The 22,969-nt window shown below is 42.3% G+C and overlaps 1 protein-coding gene and 1 long non-coding RNA gene across 10 annotated transcripts in view; one reads left to right on the top strand and one right to left on the bottom strand.

The window, feature by feature from the left end:
• Positions 1–17,398, bottom strand: part of NDEL1 (nudE neurodevelopment protein 1 like 1) — a 42,958-nt gene extending 25,560 nt beyond the window's left edge. For 7 of the 9 annotated variants that reach the window (XM_082441446.1, XM_082441444.1, XM_082441440.1 and 4 more), the window contains exons 1-5: positions 17,247–17,397; positions 8,818–8,915; positions 7,248–7,401; positions 6,186–6,334; positions 4,128–4,264 (exon numbers count right to left, since the gene is read on the bottom strand). In XM_082441446.1, the coding sequence (XP_082297572.1) occupies positions 4,128–4,264; positions 6,186–6,334; positions 7,248–7,401; positions 8,818–8,903 (526 nt within the window). In that variant the 5' untranslated portion in view covers positions 8,904–8,915; positions 17,247–17,397. Of the gene's footprint in view, positions 1–4,127; positions 4,265–6,185; positions 6,335–7,247; positions 7,402–8,817; positions 8,916–17,246 lie in introns of all 9 variants that reach the window. The other 2 variants (XM_082441439.1, XM_082441443.1) reach the window with 1 other exon arrangement.
• Positions 17,399–17,524: 126 nt separating this feature from the next.
• LOC309650291 lies at positions 17,525–21,667 on the top strand. The gene is made up of 2 exons (XR_014257501.1): positions 17,525–17,890; positions 21,372–21,667. It is a non-coding gene; the product is annotated as an uncharacterized lncRNA (long non-coding RNA).
• Positions 21,668–22,969: the final 1,302 nt, after the last annotated feature.

The following is a 22,969-nucleotide window of genomic DNA, read 5'->3' as shown; positions in this document are numbered from 1 at the left end:
TTTGCAGATGACATGATACTATACATAGAGAATCCTAAAGATGCTACCAGAAAACTCCTAGAGCTAATCAATGAATTTGGTAAAGTAGCAGGATACAAAATTAATGCACAGAAATCTCTTGCATTTCTATACACTAATGACGAAAAATCTGAAAGTGAAATTAAGAAAACACTCCCATTTACCATTGCAACAAAAAGAATAAAATATCTAGGAATAAACCTACCTAAGGAGACAAAAGACCTGTATGCAGAAAATTATAAGACACTGATGAAAGAAATTAAAGATGATACAAATAGATGGAGAGATATACCATGTTCCTGGATTGGAAGAATCAACATTGTGAAAATGACTCTACTACCCAAAGCAATCTACAGATTCAATGCAATCCCTATCAAACTACCACTGGCATTTTTCACAGAACTAGAACAAAAAATTTCACAATTTGTATGGAAACACAAAAGACCCCGAATAGCCAAAGCAATCTTGAGAACGAAAAATGGAGCTGGGGGAATCAGGCTCCCTGACTTCAGACTATATTACAAAGCTTCAGTAATCAAGACAGTGTGGTACTGGCACAAAAACAGAAATATAGATCAATGGAACAGGATAGAAAGCCCAGAGATAAACCCACACACATATGGGCACCTTATTTTTGATAAAGGAGGCAAGCATATACAGTGGAGAAAAGACAGCCTCTTCAATAAGTGGTGCTGGGAAAATTGGACAGGTACATGTAAAAGTATGAAAATAGAACACTCCCTGACACCATGCACAAAAATAAACTCAAAATGGATTAAAGACCTAAGTGTAAGGGCAGACACTATCAAGCTCTTAGAGGAAAACCATAGGCAGAACACTCTATGACATACATCACAGCAAGATTCTTTTTGACCCAGCTCCCAGAGAAATGGAAATAAGAACACAAATAAACAAATGGGACCTAATGAAACTTAAAAGCTTTTGCACAGCAAAGGAAACCATAAACAAGACCAAAAGACAACCATCAGAATGGGAGAAAATATTTGCAAATGAAGCAACTGACAAAGGATTAATCTCCAAGATTTACAAGCAGCTCATGCAGCTCAATAACAAAAAAACGAACAACCCAATCCAAAAATGGGCCGAAGACCTAAATAGACATTTCTCCAAAGAAGATATACAGATGGCCTACAGACACATGAAAGAATGCTCAACATCATTAATCATTAGAGAAATGCAAATCAAAACTACAATGAGATATCATCTCACACCGGTCAGAATGGCCATCATCAAAAAATCTAGAAACAATAAATGCTGGAGAGGGTGTGGAGGAAAGGGAACACTCTTGCACTGTTGGTGGGAATGTAAATTGATACAGCCACTATGGAGAACAGTATGGAGGTTCCTTAAAAAACTACAAATAGAACTACCATACGACCCAGCAATCCCACTACTGGGCATATACCCTGAGAAAACCATAGGTCAAAAAGAGTCATGTACCAAAATGTTCATTGCAGCTCTATTTACAATAGCCAGGACATGGAAGCAATCTAAATGTCCATCGACAGATGAATGGATAAAGAAGATGTGGCACATATATACAATGGAATATTACTCAGCCATAAAAAGAAATGAAATGGAGGTATTTGTAATGAGGTGGATGGAGTTAGAGTCTGTCATACAGAGTGAAGTAAGTCAGAAAGAGAAAAACAAATACAGTATGCTAACACATATATACGGAATCTAAGGGAAAAAATAAAAAAATAAAAAGGCCATGAAGAACCTAGTGGCAAGACGGGAATAAAGACACAGACCTACTAGAGAATGGACTTGAGGATATGGGGAGGGGGTGGGGTGAGATGTGACAGGGTAAGAGAGTGTCATGGACATATATACACTACCAAATGTAAAATAGATAACTAGTGGGAAGCAGCCGCATAGCACAGGGAGATCAGCTCGGTGCTTTGTGACCACCTAGAGGGATGGGATGGGGAGGGTGGGAGGGAGGGAGATGCAAGAGGGAAGAGAAATGGGAACATATTGTATATGTATTACTGATTCACTTTGTTATAAAGCAGAAGCTAACACACCATTGTAAGGCAATTATACTTCAATAAAGATGTTAAAAAAAAAAAAAAAAGAACAGCAACTCAGAACAGCTACTCAGAACAACAATTTGAAATTTATGAATTGTTGATTTCTGGAACTCTCCACTTAATATTTTCAGACTGCAGCTGACCATGGGTTACTGAAACCATGGAAAGCCAAACCTCGGATAAGGGGGGACTACTGTAGTCATACCTAACAACAGTAAGTAGAACTGCAGGGCTTCCCTGGTGGCACAGTGGTTAAGAATCTGCCTGCCAATGCAGGGGACACAGGTTCAAGCCCTGGCCCAGGAAGATCCCACATGCCTCGAAGCAACAAAACCCGTGTGCCACAACTACTGAGCCTGCACTCTAGAGCCCGTGAGCCACAACTACTGAGCCTGCATGCCACAACTACTGAGCCTGCATGCCACAACTACTGAAGCCCGCGCACCTAGAGCCCGTGCTCTGCAACGAGAAGCCACCGCAACGAGAAGCCCGCACACCGCATGGAAGAGTAGCCCCTGCTCGCCGCAACTAGAGAAAGCCCGCGCGCAGCAACGAAGATCCAAGGCAGCCAAAAATAAAAATAAATAAATAAATTTACTTTAAAAAAAAGAGAGAAAGTAAAACTGCGGTTGCCAGGGGCTGGGGAAGGGAGAAATGGGAATCTGCTGTTCAATAGGCAAAGAGCTTCAATTCTGCAATATGTAAAAGTTCTAGAGATCTACAAAACAATGTGAACATAGTTTAACATTACTGAACTGTACCCTTAGAAATGGGTAAGATGGTAAATTTTGTTACGTGTTTTTTTTTTTAACCAGAATTGTAAACTTAAAAATAAATAGGATAGAGTTAATTATACATTACATAAATTATGAGGAGTTCTTCAGATGAATAAACCCTCCCCCAAAAAAGGAAAAATCATGAAAAAACAATTTTTAAAAGAGCCAGTAAACATTAGCAAAAAGTTTTCACAAGTAGTAACCAAAGAACTACAAATTAAAAACAATGTGATATCAATTTTCAACTTTCAAATAGATTTTTAAATAATTTTAAAATCTGTTTTTATTATTCACAATACTAGCAAACGTTGTGAGAAGGACACTCAGTCACTGCCAGAGTGTAAAGTTACCAACTTTCTAAAAAGTAATTTAGCAGCATCCGTTACAACCATTAAAGATACTTATATCCTTTGCCACTTCTAAGAATCTAAGAAAATCAAAGATACTCCCCAATATTATGTACAAGGACACTATTTACAGCACTATTTACAGCAAAAAATTAACCACCAATAATAAAGGACCCATCAAAAAAAATCATATATAACAGAATATTATACATTTTTAAAAACCTGTTTCAAAAGATTTTTTTAATGGCATGGATTACATTCACTATATTAAAGGAGTATAGAAAAAAATATATATGTATATATAACGTGGTTCCAATTATATAAAGGAAAAAAATATACAGGTATGTTTATGTATAGTCACAGGGAAGAGTGGAAAGAAACACACCAAACTCTTAGTGGGTTCTCTCAAGATAAAGGGATTGACAGAGACTTTTAGTTTCTTCTTTACAATATTCTGCATTCTAACATGCATGAAAGAAAAAAAGAGGGAGGGAAGAAGAATTTTAAAAGAAAGTATATATTCTCTACATGTATAATATGTATACAGCAATATGTACACATATGTAATGCTAATATGTGCATGACAAAATTATTTAGGACAAGCAAAAAGGAAAAAAATCCAAACAAACCAAGCAGTATATATGCACAGTGGTAGCTGTTAAGGCTTTGGGAAACAGATCAGGGTTTGAATCCCTACTGACAACTCAAACTCTCTGTGCCTCAGTTTTCTGACCTATAAAATGGGGATAATAATACCTACCTCCTAGAGTTGATGATGTAGATATTGAATAAACAGATTAAGAGTACTTAGCATAGTGTTTGACAAAAGCATATAAATGTGTAGCTTTAAAAAGTTGATCCTGAAGCTAGCTTAGCACTCTGGCTCAGGGACAGTAAGGTAATAAATATTCTTTAAGTATAAATTTTACCTCTTGCTTCATCCTTTAACCTCTGTACAGAGACCAACAAAGATTCCTTTTCATCAAGTTCACTTTCTAAAAATGCATTTCGTTCAATGGCTTGATTTAGCCTTTGTTCAAAGTCTTCCAGCGAAACTATTGTTGCCCTAAAAAAAAAAAAAAAAATTAGAGTCCATGAATTAAATAACGTGCAAATAGCTACTACAAAAGGAAACTGTCAGTTTATCTCATGCCATTTCATGACCTAGAAAGCCTGGCCCAGTTAAAAGAGAATGATCTCCCCCTTAGTGTCTCTACTATCATTTGGGGCCATTCGATGTATTCTTTTCTCTTAAATTCCCATCTAAATTCCTTCAAGTTTCTTAAAGGAAGCCTACTTATCATACAATTTATATCTCCCCATTGGACTTTAAACATGAGTCAATGAAGTTTACATATTTTCAGGAAGAAAACTTTTCAATAGTTTTAGAGTACGTTAAGAATTAACTAAGAATTAGTTTAAAACGTGGTCCCAGGTCCCACTCTATTTACTTTCTTCCTACCAAGCTTTTCTTCTTCCTGCATTTCTCATCTTATTTATTCAGCAAACATTGACAGGTACCTGCTATGTGCCCTCTACCCACTATGTGCTACAGAAATAAAATTTCCTAACCTCAAGTTAGAACTCTCAACGCCAGGGGTCCCCAGCAGGAGGTGAGCGGCAGGAGAGCGAGCGAAGCTCCATCTGCCGCTCCCCATCGCTCGCATTACCACCTGACCCCCCGCCTCCACTCCATCCCCACCGCTCCCCGACCCCGTCTCTGTCCATGGAAAAACCGTCTTCCACGAAACCGGTCCCTGGTGCCAAAAAGGTTGGGGACCGCTGCTCAATGCCATGTCCAATTTTACCACCTCCTGTCAACTGTCAAAATGCCTCTCAATTCCATTTGCTCTCCTCCAATCTTCTGCCCTTGGCTTAATTCTTCATCCATCACCCGGGTTACTCCTCAATTGCCTTCACATCTCCTCCTCCCTACTTTCAATTCCTCAGTATTATCTTCCCAAATCACAATCTGATAATACTCCTTTGTTTAAAAATTCTTAAGGAGCACCTCTTTGCCTACAGAATGAGTTTCAAACATAGTCGAGCACAAGGTTCTCCACAACCTGGCCCCAAACATCTTCCAGTCTCATCTTGTTCAGCCATACTGCCTTTACACACTTCAGTCAAAGTGAAATATTAATACCTCATGCACTTTCCTGCCTCTCTGCCTTCGCACCTCTCTCTTCACCTGTTAACATCTACTCCTCCTTGCAGACTCAGCTTCCCCAGTTACCAGAGTACTTTAGCTGTGCCCTTCTCTATGCCCTGGAGCAGTCTGTGCATTCCTGTACCAGTGTTTATCACGTGGACTGTCCCTATCTGTCACGCCCAAGGGCAGTGGCTAGCTTATCTTTGTATCCTCAACTCTAGCATCATGCCAAGCATTTAAGTGTCACTCAGATACTAAGGAAAGGAATATCAGACAATAATTGTAAAGTAATAGGAATTAAGTTTGGAATGGTTAAGAAACAACTAATTATAGATATATGCAATCTTGGCAAAGTAATGGCAAGCCACTATAGGCTGTTCAGCAAAATCATAATAAAAGCATTATTTTGAGACAATTCATGATTAGTATTAAAACAGAAGAGAATAAAAAGCAGTGAAAATTTAAAGACAGATCAGCTAGGAATTAACTGCAGGATTCAGGTATAAGACGTGAGGACCTTCAAGAAGTGTGGTAGTACTGAGAACATACAGCGAAAGTGAAGGAATGAATGTTTTAAAGAAAAACCAACAGGATCAACAATGGTACCTGAAAGAAGAAGAAAAAAGGAAAAACAGAAAGAAAAGCCTGGAAGGGCATTATCTGGGGAGATAAGGATTTTTGGTAAGTTTCAATGTGACAAGTTACAGGTGACATGAAATACCAAAAGGAAATGTTCTGGAACTAAGATCTAGGTGATAGGTTGAGCCTAAAAACAAATTTTAATCACTGATTGCCAACTTTGGTTATTCTAACAAAATGCACATCATTCACTTACCTTTTTGCTCGCTCCAGGTCATCATTGGCCTGCTCCAGCTCTCTCACATACTTATGTAACTGCTCCTTAATGGCCCGAGTCTGACTTAAATCATCTTCTAATACTGAGACCTGCTTGTAGCTCTGTGCATATTGATGCTCCAGTTTCTCCTGAAGGTGTGGGTATAGGAAGGAGAGCATGTGTCATTAACATATAGTTTTCTTTAATAAAGGATGTAACCCAAGTAAGGGGTGGGACAGGGGCGGGTGGGATCCAAGAAATTCACCCACAATCTGAGTTGATGGTACCCCTCTCTCCTTTTTACACGATTTAAAAACAATGACACATTCATTCCAAGTGCCTTAACTCGTATAAAATTAGTCAATCATTCTCCTCTCAAAGAAATCTAATAATGATCTCTCTGAAAAGAGGTAAAATAGTGAAACCGTTGCCTTAAAAGCCTCAATCTTGGTGGGGGAAACTCCGGGTTCTGAGGCTGAATGCAGCCCAGGGTACGCACAAAGAAGTTGACTGACAAGAGTTCAAATTCCCTATACCTCACCTTCCCCAAATCTACCCCACTGCCCAGACACAGGAACACCCCAAGCATCTGGCTTAGGAATGTGAGGAAGAGCAGCAAAAAGGGGTTAATCTTTCACTCCTGAATATTCCTTGTTAGAAGGGAATTTTTAAAAACTAAGCTCCAAAACTAAAGGGACTGCGAACCATAATGAAATAATCGTGTGTTTCATACAAATATAATTTTAAAGTGCCACAGAATGAGGCACTCTGTCAAAACAAATAATCAGGCAGCTTTTGAAAATTATAGGAACGACAACGTAATATTATAGCTAGGAACATTATAGCTAAAAAACTGACAGCTACAGTTTCCAAGTGAACTCCTGAACTCTAAACCACCTTTCCCTTGGTTCCACGAAAGCAAAGAGCTTTTGTCAAAAATTCACTTTAGGCCTTTTTACATTTTTATGTTGCCTGCTGCTCTTAAGCTCCACCTCAAAGAATGTATTTCTCATTTTAATAAAACCCAGCAAATGAGACACCAGCTTTTAGTGCCACAATTACCTTTAATGCTTCCACTTCATACTTCAGTCTTTGGTTATCAGCTTGCAAGTCTCTATTTCTTTGTTCAGCCTGTACTAACTGTGCCTCCAACTCTGCTTCTAATTCTCTGCTTCCTTCCTGGAATTCAACTAGCTCATCCCGAGCTTCCTGGAAGCTAATCAGAAACAAAGCGGGAAAGATCAGTTATAGTAGGAAGCATAAGGATCATCCTGAAGATGATTATATATCAATTCAATAATTTTTGCCTCAACGTTATGCTACCATAAAATATACTAAACAATAAAGGCCATCTATTTTGCATCTCTTACTCTATATTCAGGGTTCAATGAAAATAAGTTATAAGCCTCAAAAGGATTCATTTTTTATACACTCACCCCTCTTTCTTATTTAACATATTGATAAAGAAGCACATATTACTATCCACAAATTAGTTTAACATTTAGATTTGTTTTTTCAATATAATTGGTTTCCTCTGTAATTCTATTATTTAATTTTATGCGTTTAAAAACGTTATTCTGAGAAGGGGTCCATAGGCTTTCCCCAGCCTATGAAGGCACCTATGGCACAAAAAGACTAAGAACCCCTGCCATAGACGCACACTTTCCATACCCACTAGCACAGTACAGTAACTGGCTTCAGCAGTAACAGTGAAATAGCAATAAAAGGTTTGACAGGACTTCCCTGGTGGCGCAGTGGTTAAGAATCCGCCTGCCAATGCAGGGAACAAGGGTTCAAGCCCTGGTCCAGGAAGATCCCACATGCCGCGGAGCAACGAAGCCCATGTGCCACAACTACTGAGCCTGCACTCTAGAGCCCACGAGCCACAACTACTGAAGCCCACGAGCCACAACTACGGAAGACCGTGAGCCTAGAGCCTGTGCTCCGCAACAAGACAAGCCACCACAATGAGAAGCCCGCGCACAGCAATGAAGACCCAATGCAGCCCCCCAAAAAAAAAGGTTTGATAAGTCTTACTAAACTGTTAACCAAAGTTGGAAGATGTATACATATTTTAGAAAGGTTTCATTTTAAAAAGAAACTTAAGATAAGTTTTGGTCCTTAAAAGGTTATCTACAAGTTTTCCCAACTAATTGAAATGATTGAGATTTTATAAAATGCTCCATATACCCCTGAAGCTCTTGTCCCTCCCTCAAAGCTTTGCTGGCTCCAGACACTGATAACGCCTGCCTGAAGAAAGTCTACCCTATGAAGCCCTAGAGAGCTTATCAGAATCTCCAAAAGACCAAAATGAGGAGGCAGAATCTGTACACCGAGCAGGCCAAAGATGGCCAAGAGCAGTAATAAGCTTTATAAAAGGAGGTAAACTACCAGGAGAAATCACAAATGACAGTTTTCTTACTATTTTAATAATTCGAGTAATATAAGGATTTATGTCATTTTTATATTGTTTAAATACAAGCAATGCTATGACTATTTCTAGAATCCCAATCCTATATCAGAAACTCTAAATTTAGCTTTGTTTTAAAAAAAAAAAAAAAAAAAATGGCACAAACTAGAGATCATGTATTCCAAAGCCCTCTCCTATTTTTAGGATGCTTTTCAACATTACCTTTGTTTATACTTCAAGGAAAGTTCCTTCCAGTAAGCAGTTTCCTCCTTTAAACTTGAAAAATCTGGTATATCTTCACCATCCATGATCAAGAAAGCCTGTGAAATATTAAAGACAAAAATAAATTAATAGAGAACACAGGAATCTTAGTAAAAGTATAAAGCCTGGGACAATACTAAATCTGCAGCATTTTGGAGGGAGTCAAACATGAAAGATTCTAAGGGCAGTTAACTCTTTATTACAATAAACTCAGGCTCATAAATCATTTCACTGCCCCAACTCACAGGGACCACCAGCACTGTGGATGGGGTCAGCAGAGGAGACGAACAAAGTCACAGAAGCCACGTGAAGTGCTTCTGGTGGCGGCACTAGGTTCTGGGGAGTTGACCCCACAGAATCATCCTGCAGCTGGTTCACAGCGAACTGATCTTCTGGGAATCAGGTGACAGAAAACAAGCTTACTGTCAGAGTTGCTACTGCTTCGTGCCCTTCTCTGTTGTACAATTGCTTCAGAACACCTGCTTGAAACATTTTATGCTAGGTAGCCTTTTGAGGAGATCAGGGACCACATTCCCAATAGTTTACTATCATTACATTTCTAAACATTTCCTGTTAATTACCTTTTAAGTCCCAAGCTTCCTCCATAAGTCCACTAATTCTCCAACTTCAATGTTCTTTCACCTCGGTTCTTCTCCCAAGGCTTTCAGAGTGGGTTAAAAAATATCTATTCAGTTAACCTTGCATTTAGACTGACTACCTAAAATTTCCAGTTGACTGTTAGGCCCAATGGAATACCAAAGATGTTGGGCTTGTCCTAGATTCACGCCTAAGTGTTTCAGTCTTACCTCCTATAACCCTCTCCCCGAGCATCCGACTTCATATTCCAGCAATACTGTTCAAAATTGTCCTAACGCACCATTCTGCCTCAGGTCTGGATCTTTTCCCTATCTGGAATGGCTCTCCTTCCTTGTGCATTTAGAAAGCTCCTATTTATCCTTTAAAACCTAGCTGTCATCTTTTCCAGAAATCATTTCCTGTCCTCACCCAGACAGCACTAAAATCTCCCAAACTCTTGGCCCCCATGAATATGCTTTCATGCATATATTTACCACATAATAATACATTTGCTTACACCTCCCCCTATTAGGCTGTGTATCATTCTTACTGATTTCAACCCCAGCACATTGCCTGCACAATAGCAGATATTCAATAATATTTATTAAATTAAACCAAAATTGATTCAACCTAATCCATACTGGGTAGCAAGAATTCAAGGCCAGCTTTAAAAGTAAATTAATAGGGACTTCCCTGGTGGCGCAGTGGTTAAGAATCCGCCTGCCAATGCAGGGGACACGGGTTCGAGTCCTGGTCCAGGAAGATCCCACATGCTGCGGAGCAACGAAGCCCGTGAACCGCAACTACTGAAGCCTGTGCACCTAGAGCCCGTGCTCCGCAACAAGAGAAGCCATCTCACCGCATCGAAGAGTAGCCCCCTTTCGCCGCAACTAGAGAAAGCCCGCACACAGCAATGAAGACCCAAAGCAGCCAAAAATAAATTTAAAAAGTAAATTAAAACTTGAAGTTGTAGAGAATACGGAATTCATCCAGCAGGACCCACTACTCACGAATGTTTAGAAAGACATGGACAAGAATACAGAACTTCAGCTTGAGGGTAGGTATACCAAAGAGACACAAGAATAGCTTCCAGCTGAATAAAATTAAAATGTAACTATCAATATACACATTTAGTGTAATGCTTTTGTGGCCTGTGACTTCTGGTTTTAGTCAAGTCTTTCCTGACCACATCGTCTATTATTACTTTTGGCATATTAGTCAATCTTCTAATTAACTTAAATTACCGATCAGCCTAAGAGTTCTCTGAAAAGAGATGGGTCCTTGACATACTTGGCGTCTCCTCCTGGCAGTAAGCACAGCACTTTGCTCAGAGAAAATACATACTGCTTACAGACGTTTACTGAGCACCTACAATGTGTCAGACATTGTTAAGTGCTGGATAAACATTTAGTGGACCAAATGCACCCTCCTCAAATCTTATTACCCCTACACTGGCACACTTTTGTCTGTTTTTCTACTCTTGAAAATACCATTATAGCATGACAGCATACTAAAATGTAAAACCCACAGAGTTAGGAGTCCTGCTGAGACTGGGTTCTAGGGTTCCCACTCTGCCATTAAATTCCTTAATGGCAATTAAGCAATTTGCTTAATCTCTTAAAGTCTCAGTTTTTTCATTTAATAAGGGTTTGGAATATACTAGCTGACTTGTTTCTTCAAATATGTATACTGTTTAGTAAATAATACTGATTAATTTTATAATCCTATCCCTTCATCAAAGTTCCCAATTCCTACTCAATTTCCCCAGATGTAGAGATAATCTTATTTGTAACTGTAATTTAATTAGTAGTAAGGTGTGAATGAAGATGAGGCTAATCCAGTAGCAAGAGGTTTATTTGTATCTCAGAAGAGTATCCAGAGCAGTTAAGGGCATCACCACGTGGTATCAAAAACCCCTCAGACTCATTGCCTAAGTCTCCTTGACAACCCAGATGAAGATATAATTACAGGACACATGAGAGAAGCGCCTCAGGGTGAGGCAACAATCATTGTGTCCCTTGAATGCTCTACATAAGGTCTTTTCCCAAAATGCAAAAAAAAAAAAAAGTTAATTACATTTGAAATCTATGAATCCAGCCCTAAAGAAGCTCCTGGGTGCTGGTCCTCAAATCTGCAGAGACACATTTGCCACTGGAACACTGGCAACCATGTATCAATGTGCAGCTCAAATATTCAGCTTCTCATACACAATCAATAAATTATGGTTTTGCGAAATGTTATGAAGATCTAAGGGATACAAGAAGCAAAGTTCTGCTGCTACTTACTCTATTTTAAACAAGAAATATTTGAAGAGCGATGAAAGGTTGTGGCTCTCCAGGTAGTTTCCAAGGGCAGCACCTGTGTCTTACTTATAAATGCCTTCTGCCTCACCAGGAACATGGAACACCGTAGAAATCTGATATTTGAATCTGACTTATAATCTTTTTTTTTCCTATTATTCCCTCTTTGCTTTCAAAGTACTGCTTTCCTTTATTAATATTGAAATTCCTGTTTCAGAAATGGTGTAAGCCAAAAGATGTGTGGGCAGTTTATTTCTACCTCACAACACACCACCATGTATTAAATCAGGATTATAAAACCTATCATTCTCAGCTAGACAAAATTATCAGTCTGAGGCAGGCCAAGCCACATTCACAGTCACTTATAAAGCTCAGCAGAGGCCCCACATCACAGAATAGGGAGCTGCTGGGACTTACCGGGGAGAGCCTTGGCGATAACCGCTGCACACTAGCTACCTAAAATAATCACTGTCCAGCCCTTAATTCTTAAATATAAATGGACAACCAAAAACCACCAGACAAATGAGAAAAGCCAGCAGCATGAGTAAGAAAATCCTAGGACCTACTGAACCTAGAGGAAACAGGTAATTCAGGAAATGAGAGAAACCTTCTCATACAAGAACTCAGGAGGGTTACCTCCCACACATCTCCTGAGACAGCTACAAAAGAGAACAACAAGACCTGGATGGCACAGGCTATAGGAAATAGTGGCTCCAACCCAGGACTGCAAAGAAGGCACATCCCAAGATGAAGCCTAGTCCATCACGCCCCGAGAGTCGCTCAGTCCAGATGGACGCTCCAGGACAAAGGAGGAATCCCATAACAGACACCATGACTGGGAAGCTGGATAAATCTGAGGTTATGATAAAAGGACATCACTCTTGTGTCAACAAGAAAAAAAAAGCAAGTTGGAAACTCCAGAGAAATCAAAACACTGTATAGGGGCTTCCCTGGTGGCGCAGTGGTTGAGAATCTGCCTGCCAATGCAGGGGACACGGGTTCGAGCCCTGGTTTGGGAAGATCCCACATGCCGCGGAGCAACTGGGCCCGTGAGCCACAACTACTGAGCCTGTGCGTCTGGAGCCTGTGCTCCGCAACAAGAGAGGTCGCGATAGTGAGAGGCCCGCGCACCGCGATGAAGAGTGGCCCCCGCTTGCCTCAACTAGAGAAAGCCCTCGCACAGAAACGAAGACCCAACACAGCCAAAAATAAATAAATAAATTTAAAAAAAAAAACAAAAAAAAACACAGTATATTTGGTCTTAAATTTACCATACATTTAGTGTGTTGCTCCCTTTAAAGATTCTAGGATTTGGTAAACAAGTCTGTATTCTTTTTTAGGCCCTAATTCTGTAGACTTTGATGATAATACCTCTCAGCCTTGGTCTTCTCAAAGTGAATATTTCTTGTCCTTTCAGCTTTATATTCACTTGGCAGCCATCTGGATCCCTTAAATATTTTTGTTGTCTTGCTTTGGAACTTCTCTAGATTACATACATGCCTTTCTGGAGTTGAGTGACTGATGCTACTTCAGCATGTCAACATTTTATTCACAAGTAGGATACTTTTACAGTTTCCAGTACTCCTTCTGTTACTATGCAGTATTTGATGATTCTGGCGATTGGTCCATGGGCCAATGTCCTTATGGAAGTTCATAATGACTACTAGATGCCTCCCTTGACACCTAACATTTACTTGAATGTATTTGAATGTGGAGCCAACCCTTCTACAAATAGGGTTAGGGTTGTTTTTATCTACAAATGTTATCGTTCACATGCCCAGTTTGAAACTTTTCTGTGTGAGGCTCTTTTTCATTGTTGTTGTTGACCCATTTATACAGTATCAGAGGACCTACAGCTGTTATTACTTTGAAGCGTGCTTAGCTAAGTAGTGTTGCCTGAGGAATCTCGCTGTTTACACCTCTGGGTATACTATAAAGAGTCCATTTGTCCCTGTTTTTTGGTTCTTGAATAGGGCCGTACTCTTAATACAACTACCAATTTTTCCATCAGTGTCCCCTGGCGACTCAGGTTTTAAATAGCCTTTCGTGTGAAACTTCTTCAGAATCTAGTTCTATTTCTTGTATTTTCCTTGTCCAACTACTTAGCTCAGTGTCAAATAATTCTAGCCAAATTATTATTATTATTATTATTTTTTTTTTTTTTTTTTGGCTGTGTTGGGCCTCCGTTTCTGTGCGAGGGCTTTCTCCAGTTGTGGCAAGCGGGGGCCACTCTTCATCGCACTGCGCGGGCCTCTCACTATCGTGGCCTCTCTTGTTGCGGAGCACAGGCTCCAGACGCGCAGGCTCAGTAGTTGTGGCTCACGGGCCCAGTTGCTCCGCGGCATGTGGGATCTTCCCAGAACAGGGCTCGAACCCGTGTCCCTGCATTGGCAGGCAGATTCTCAACCACTGCGCCACCAGGGAAGCCCAAGCCAAATTATTTTAATATGTGTTTTTATTTCACACTCACTTCTGTTTTCTTGCTGAATCTTATGTGAATTGAATGTAGACTACAATTTTTCTAATTAACAGGCTACTTTTACAAGTCACTTATTGTTCCCTCAAACGGTAAGCTACGCCAGAAGTCTTTTACTAAAATGACCATCAGCTTTTCCAAACAAACCAATTAAAAACACTTAAGAGGGTAACAAGTGGTAGGAGCAGCACAGCATAGCAGTTAAGAGTCCAGACCCTGGAGCCAAACTGCCCAGGTTGGAATCAGAGTCCTCTACTCACTAGTTGACCTTGGGAAAGTTACTTAACCACTCAGTGACCCACTTCCTCACCTGTAAAATGGGGATAATAATTAAAATAGGGTTGTTATGAAGATTAAGTGTGTTAACATTTGAAAGTACTTAGTACGGAGTCTGGCACAGTAAACGCAGCATAAATTTCATTTTTTTATTTGGTTGCACCGGGTCTTAGTTGCGTCGTTAAATTATTTTTAAAAACTGGTCATTCAGTTGCAGACCTCTGAAGTATAACCACAAAATAAATGTGCTTCAGAATTTAAAACATACAAATGATTCCTTAAAATCAATCACTTCTGGAAGCTATGTGCATATTTCAGTGATACCACCATTACTGAAAACATTTCTAAAACCTCTTCTGGAATAGCCTTGAAGAACCAGATTAAAAAATAAACAAAAAGCTCTTTCTTTGTGGTCATACCTCATTTCTACTGCCTAATTGGTATTATCCAGCTTTATCACTCTAATTTTATTCACAAGACTTAGCCTTTCCAGAAATTGGATTTTTTACAAATAACAAAAATTTGCTACCACTGCAGATATTCAAAAGACCCTTCTCAGGGGCAGACCTTTATTGTCATAAAGACAATCTGTTCATTTTGCTTCAAGTTACAGCAGGAGGATGTGTTCACTGTGTTATTTGAAACTATGTAACTGGAGATATTAGACTAAAAAAAGTTAGTCAATACAGAAAACTATACTGCTACCAAAAAAAAGAAAAAGCTTTAATGACACATCTACAATCTTCTGAAGCTGAAATGAAAGTAGACAATTATATACTCTTCCCCACTACCCAAATCTTCCCTCAATACCGTGTCCCATACAGATGGAGTGTGAACCCCTGAAGTATGACAACTTCTACATGGGGCATTATCATACTGTGTGTGACCTTCAGATATCTAGCAACTGACAAATCAACTCATTTGGGTATAAAACTGCCTGTCCCAAATGCTATATTTACAAAGAAACTATTCTTTGTGCAATGCTAAGAAAATCCATTTTATATGATATTGTCTCCTTGTTAATAGTTGTAGAATGGACCAGTGAGACTGGAAGAGTTCTTCTGGAACTCACAATAGATAATAGATACCTTTTTACCAAAATTCTTCTACTCCCAAAGGTGACATGTACAGAATTTTAAACTTTTCAAAGTCAATCATAAATATGGTCTCCCTTTTGGTCCTATCAAACTTCTTTTTCTACCTTATGAAGTGCTCAGAAACTTACGTCAGAAGTAATTTTAAACTTTAGTAACCAAATTTATCCCAGTATGACTTAAAATGAGAATAAAAATAAGTTTTGGAGATGTCACAAAAGCAATCTAAGTTTTTACTGAGGTTTCTACTTAAGTGTTCCTTATCCAATTTCAATTTATTTAATTTAAAAAGCCAAAACAGAACAAAAAACAACTGCTTCATAAGATTTCTATCTGGACCCAGTCAACTTGCAACCAGGGCTAGCCAAAGGTTTTTTGTTGTTGTTGTTCCTTCTGATCTCTGATTTTAAATAATAACTTTAATAAAGATTCAGAGAAGATACCTTAGCTCCCCTTTATTCTCTTCAACACATGACTTAATGCTGCACTTTACCCGCACCAACTTCATGACTTAGCAAAGCCATTACCCTGTTTCATAAATGGATTAAAAGCAACACAATTTATCAGACAAAATAATTAGCCAGCAACCATGACCAAGTACCAGCGTAGGATTTCTCTTACAACTGAGTAGCAGTTCTTATCCTAGGTAGGTCTGCTCAAAAATATTTGAACACATCTCCTACTAGCTTCTAGTATATTTTTGGCAAGTCAAATTTTCTACTTTGCTTTCTAGCTGAGAAGGGTATAAAAATCCCACAAAAAGAAACCAGAACTCCAAGCCGGGAGACGTAAGTCCTGGACCAAGCGAAGCCACTCACCGGCTGGTAGAACCCACAGTAGAAATCACTTAAGCCCCCACCCCATCTGGTCTCAATTTCCCCATCCGTCAAATGGCGAGAAGAGACTCAGGCGCAGCCACTAAGCAGGTGATGAGGTTCAAAGGAGATAGCGAGAGTGTTCTGAAACGAGTGAAGGCGCTACAGAAATGTAACGAAATTATCAGGAGTGAAAGAACCCTCAATTCCTTGGCAAAACGTAAAGAGTTACTTCGTTGCTTACCAACAACAAAAAAGAAAGGCCAGCACAAGCAACCCGAACCCGTTTCGGGACACTTTTCTGAACTCCAAGAGGGGTGCTGAGCAGCTCGGGACAGGCAGTCACGGGAATGCCACCGGAGCCCAAGGTGGGCTGCTTCCGCTCTGGCCCCCCGCGGGAGAGAAGCGAGGGGAGTTCAAAATCCAACCCGGCTCCGAACCACCCTCCCAGCTGACGGGATGGGGGAGGGGCGGTGGAGGAGGAGGGCTGAGCTGCCGCCGCCACCTCCAACGGAGCCGCTCCTTGCGCCACCAGCGCCCGGGCCCACGGTGCCACGTCCCGGCCTTCGTCCCCGCCATCCCTCACCCCACCCGCGGACGCGGGCACATCCTAGGGAGACCGCCCGGCTCGCTCCCTTCCAGGCGCCCCGGTGGGCCACACCTCGGACCACGGCGGGAGAGAGCAGTTAGAGCGGTTGGAACAGTTGCCGCCGGACTGGTCGCCCCGGAACCCGGGCCCGGCCCGGCGGGGCCTCGGACACAGCCCCCGGGCTGGCAGGCTCCCCGGGGACAGGCCTCGGCGCCGCCGGCTCGGCCCGGCGCCCTCGGGAGCGGCCCCGCACCACAGGCTCACCTCCAATGTGTCAAAAGCGCATGTTCGCCGCCGCTCGACCGACGTCTCCTCTCCGCTGGCCTGGCCAGGCCCGCCCAGCCGCTCAGCTCCGCTCCCCTCCGCAGCCTTGAGCTCCACTCCGCGAACCTCCGCGCCCGGCTCCTCCCCGACACGTCAGAGTCTGCCTGGGTGTCCGAGGCCATTCTGTGACGCACGGGGGCGGGGCTCTGAGCATGCGCGCGAGCGCGGGGGGCCTGGGCGGGGCTGTGGCGAGAATGGTGTCACGGGGGGCGGGGCCGCGCCGGGCCCGGCGCGCTGACGTCAAGCTAGCGGCGGCCTTCTGCGCCGGTGTTCTGGGCCCCACTGCGTGTCGTTTGCGACCTTCGCGGTTCCCTAAAAGGGCTCTACGTTCGGGAAAGTGGCATCACCGTGGATGACCACCTGCCTCCCGGTTTTCAGCCCCCAAGTCCTGCAAGTATCTGTTTCAGTGTTCCCGTATATAAGAAGAACCTCGGCTCAGATTTCACCTCCGAGTCCACCTCGACCGCCCAATTCAGGCGTATTCTAGCCCCCTCACCACTCCCTCTCACGAAGACCTCTGTTGTTTCTACGGCAGTCCCACTAGCTGAAATTTTATACTACTTCTTGTCTTCCTCCAGTAAAATGTAAGTTCCACGAGAACCGGAGCCTCATTCCTTTTTTATCCCAGCAGATAGCTTGGTCCCAGGCACAAAGTGGGAGCTCAGATATTTGCTGAATGAACGATTGGACTCGTTGAGGGCACCGAGGGAATATAAATATTTCCACTTGTATATTTTATATATCTAAGCGTATATTTATTCATGTAAGTATGCGTGTGTATGTGTTTTCACTCCCTTGGGCCCCCAACTAATGGAATCCATTTTATTTATACATACATATTCCCCCCCCAGGAGACTTGGATAAGGGGGGGCGGGGTGAACTGGCTCAGATAGAGGAGGATGGGCAACTGCTTAGGGAGTGAAAACTTGAAGAAACAGAGCTGCTTTTAAAACAATTTTAGGAACTTTTGCTGTGTAATGTATAACATAATTCTCTCTGATGTCAGTGCTCTTGGGATTGGGTTTGTGAGGTTTCTGGACACAGTGATGTGTAAGGTCTCAAGGTGAGAACAAGGTGAGCCTGGGAGGTCCAGTTATATTTTTGAGCGCATGGACATAAACAGGAGCAGTGCAAGATAGATTCTAAGAGATGTCCAAATCAATGAAAATCAAAGAAGTTATTAATGGGATTGTGGGAAGGATGGCACCTCGAACTAGACTCTGAAAAGATCATGATAATAATAATAATAATGAGTAGTTCACTTTTGTTGTGCCATTTGTATGTACTGGCAATTGTGCTAAATGCTTGGTTTGCATAATTTAATTCTCACAATGACCCCATGAGATAGGTGCTGTTATTATTCCCAGCCTACCAAAGAGGAGACCAAGACCCAGTAAGATGAGGTTGCCCAAGGTCACTTAACTAGAAAAAAGAGGACTCGAGGTTCAAACCCACCTAGTCTGGATTATCTAACTCGAGAAACCACACTATTAACCACTACTCTACTGCCACTCAAGAAAGGGGACTATTAATAACGACCACTTATTGGGCTAGAGCCCTGTGCTAAGAGCTTTACGTACATTTCCTCATAAGCAGCTTGTGAGGCTAAAATTATTACATGCATTTTATATATTGGAAAACTGAGGCCCGGGGAGCTGAGGTTTAAACCCAAGCAGGTCTTAGTGCAAGCCCAGTGACCTGGGACATCATGGAAGCCTGTGACCTCATCCACCAGGGCACAGCTTCAGCCAGGAAAGCAGAGCCCCAGAGGTGATGAGCAGGGAGGACTTCCTGTGCATCTGATGCCAAGAAAGAACAGTCCCACCCCAAGAGCAAATAAAGGCTGCAGCTCTGGTCCCTGCCAAGTCCTGGGAAACACACTGAGTCACCTAATGGCAGGCCAGGGCCTGCAGAAAATGTGGGCGTCATCTTCCAGGCCACCACCCCTCCCACCCAGCCTGGACCAGAACTGGTATTTGTCAGGACTGGTGTGTTGGCCCCATCTGAATGAATGGCCTTTGCTTGGCAGGGCTCTCAGAGGTATCAAAGCCCTGTACTGAACTCCCTCCTCTGTGTTGGTTGAGTTTTCTCCAAAGTAACAGCAACCTTTGCCCCACTCCCTGCTTCCAGTTTGTCCATCCCGGGAAAATAAAGTGGAGGTAAAGACGGAAGGCAGCCTCAAAGGGGAACAGAAGTTACAATCAGCTTTGTGAAGGCAGAAAGGTGAGTGAGGGTTGCCCCACCCTCTGCCTTCATAAACCATTAGGCAGGGGTTTGCTGAGGCATGGGTCCCAATCCAAGGTGTTTCTTGGACCAAGCCAAGGTGGTCAACGTCACAGCCCCCGAGAGCATCCCACCTTCCCTACCACAAACTCCGAGACCCGGGAAACAGAGGCCAGCTTCCAACGCTGGAAGAGGAGGGGTTGACCAGCTGCCTTAGGAGAGGTCTGGACACTAACACAGACTCCAGCCAATGAGAATGTGGACTCCAGCCAATGAGAATGTGGACTCCAGCCACTTCACACACTCACAAAAGGTGATGCGGTGCACACAGGCCCGCCGTGAAAACTCTGAGGAGATGGGGCATGTGAAACTAGTGAATCAGGGGAGCAGACACCTCCAACTCAAAGGTTTGATTCAGTCTGATCTCCATATCTCTTTGGCCAGCTGTTTTCTGCTAAGCTATAGGGGCATCAATCAGGCTGGGCAAGGGACTCCCAAAGGCCGGCTAGTTACTAATGGCCTGCTGGATACGTCCACGAGATTCCCATCACCACCTCCAGCTCTTTGTGTCTAAACCTCAAACAAATTCTCCATTTGCCACAGCTGAAATTTCCAGAAAGGGTTTCACGTTTCTGCCAATGGTGTCATTACTCCCCTAGTCACGAAGGCACTAAAGCCTCGTCAACTCACCCTTCATTATCCCCTTCCCCAGCTTTCACTTCACTCACGTGAAATGAAATCTGAAAGACTTTCCCTTCATAAACTCTCAAATAAATACATTTCCAGTCTTCTGCCCCTGAATCTCCCGAGTCCAAAGTATCCCTTCCCAAACTTCTCTCCCTCGAATTGCTTGTTCCAGCCCTGCAGTGCACACCGCCATCAGAATAACCTTTCTAAAATCCCACTGTGTACAGAGCATCACAGGCAACAAAACTTGTTTTGGTGTCCTACTGCCTTTGTGATAAAACACGAACTACGAAGTCTGGCATTCAAGGTCCTCCCAAAGCAACTCCAACCCACTTCTCCTGTCTCCGTCCTGCAGTTTACCTAGCTGGGTCTAATCAGACCCTCCACTGTGTACCCCAAATGGACAATTCCCTTCCTCTCTGGGCCTTTTATTGACTTCCACTGCCCGATGCGCTACAGCTGCTCCCTAGGGCCAGCCTGCATTCCTCTCTGCCTTTTGAAGTCTCGCTCATTGCTACCTCTTCCAGGAAGCCTTCCCTGATACCTAAAGCCCCAAAGTGAGTGCTCCTTCCTCTCGGGAGGAAGGAACTATGTAGAGCCCTGCATAGTTCACAGGAGACTTACTGAACACGGCCTTTTGGTCATGGAGGTGTCTGACCTCCCCCAAGGAACCAAAGCTCACTGAGCACAGGAATAATATTGATTGTCCTAATATCTGCCAGCAACAGGCACTTAGCAAACACTCATTTAACATGCTTCAATGAAAGTGAGAGAGGGAATTCCCTGGCGGTCCAATGGTTAGGACTCGGCACTTTCACTGCCAGAGCCTGGGCTCGATCCCTGATGGGGGAACTAAGATCCTGCAAGCCGCACGGTGCAGCAGGTGAGAGAATGAATCAATGGTTTGGTGGCAATAACTCCAAATGCAAGACTGACAGCACTTTCTGGAAAATGCCCCACATTCTGAGAAAAATTACCATAGAGAGAGAAGATTTTCACTGGTCTGAAAGGCTGAACTTAGGTGATGCTAGGTTACAAAGGAACTGGGATTTGGACCATGAGCAATTATGACTTTTCTCTAGCCCCAAACTTAAAACTCAGTCTATAGGGACTTCCCTGGTGGCGAAGTGGTTAAGAATCTGCCTGTCATTGCAGGGGACATGGGTTCGAGCCTGGGTCCGGGAAGATCCCACAGGCCGCGGAGCAACTCAGCCCGTGCGCCACAACTACTAAGCCCATGTGCCACAACTACTGAGCTCGCATGCCACAACTACTGAAGCCCGTGCGCTTAGAGCCCATGCTCCGCAACAAGAGAAGCCACTGCAATGAGAAGCCCACGCACCGCAATGAAGAGTAGCCCCCACTTGCCGCAACTAGAGAAAGCCTGTGCACAGCAACAAAGACCCAATGCAGGCAAAAATAAATAAATAAATAAATACTAAAAAAACTCAGTCTATAGCATCCACAATCTCCAAAGCAACATCTTTTGCTTTTGTAATTTACAATAACTACTAGTTGTTTTTTTTTAATTTAAAAAAACTATACACTTGGACCTTGAGGTGAGAAGTGATTTGATAAAGTCTTTCACTCATCAGCTATGGGTTTATAGTGCTTGTTCTGTTCTAGGCCCTGGGGCTTCAACCATATAACTATAAAAAGCACACCCCACCCACATGGAGCTCATATTCTAATGAAGAAGACAGTAAGCAAATAGACAAATTTATTTCTGTCAGGTCATGACAAGTACTATAAAGAAACAAACCAGGATAAGAAGATAAGGTGTGGCAGGGGCTGCTGCTGAGGGAAAATAGGGCTTAATGCTCAGGGGATTCTTCTCCGTAAAACTGTCAAGGACCTTAAAAAAGGGCTGCTATATACAATGCAACAGAGATGTGAAATTAAGAACGTAAAAATATGTGCAGATGCCTTAAATAGAGAAGTTTATCTTACTTTCCATCATAGTGCCTGGCAGAGAGTGGCCACTCAGTAAATACTGGTTGAATGAATGACTTGCTAGGTGGTCTACAGAATGCCAGAGCCTTCAACCAGCTGGTAAATTTCCCCTTCCAAGATAAGGAATGATAACCAGTTCATGGCTGATTCAAAAATGCCCACCTCTGTGCACCCCTATGTTCATAGCAGCACTACTCACAATAGCCAAGACATGGAAACTTAAATGTCCATCAACAGATGAAAGGATAAAGAAGGTGAAGTATATGTATATCTATACATATACAATGGAATATTACTCAGCCATAAAAACAATGAAATAATTCCATTTGCAGCAACATGGATGGACCTAGAGGTTGTCATACTAAGTGAAGTAAGTCAGAAAGAGAAAGACAAATACCATATGATATCACTTATATGGGGAATCTAAAATATGACACAAATGAACTTATCTACGAAACAGAAACAGACTCACAGACATAGAGAAGACACTTGTGGTTGCCAAGGGGGAGGGGAGGTGGGGGAGGGAGGATTGCGTGTTTGGGATTAGCAGATGCAAACTATTACACATAGAATGGATTAACAACAAGGTCCTATTGTATAGCACAGGGAACTGTATTCAGTATCCTGTGATAAACCGTAATGGTTTCATGAAGAATATGAAAAAGAATGTGTGTGTGTATATACACACAACTGAATCACTTTTCTGTACAGCAGAAATTAACACAACACTGTAAATCAACTGTACTTCAATAAAATAAATTTTTTTTTAAATGCCCACTTCTGGTGGGTCCCTAACCCTT

Source organism: Balaenoptera physalus, assembly GCF_965194825.1.
Source record: "Balaenoptera physalus genome assembly, chromosome: 20".
Lineage (NCBI taxonomy): Eukaryota > Metazoa > Chordata > Mammalia > Artiodactyla > Balaenopteridae > Balaenoptera > Balaenoptera physalus.
This window is presented reverse-complemented; position numbering and strand designations above follow the sequence as displayed.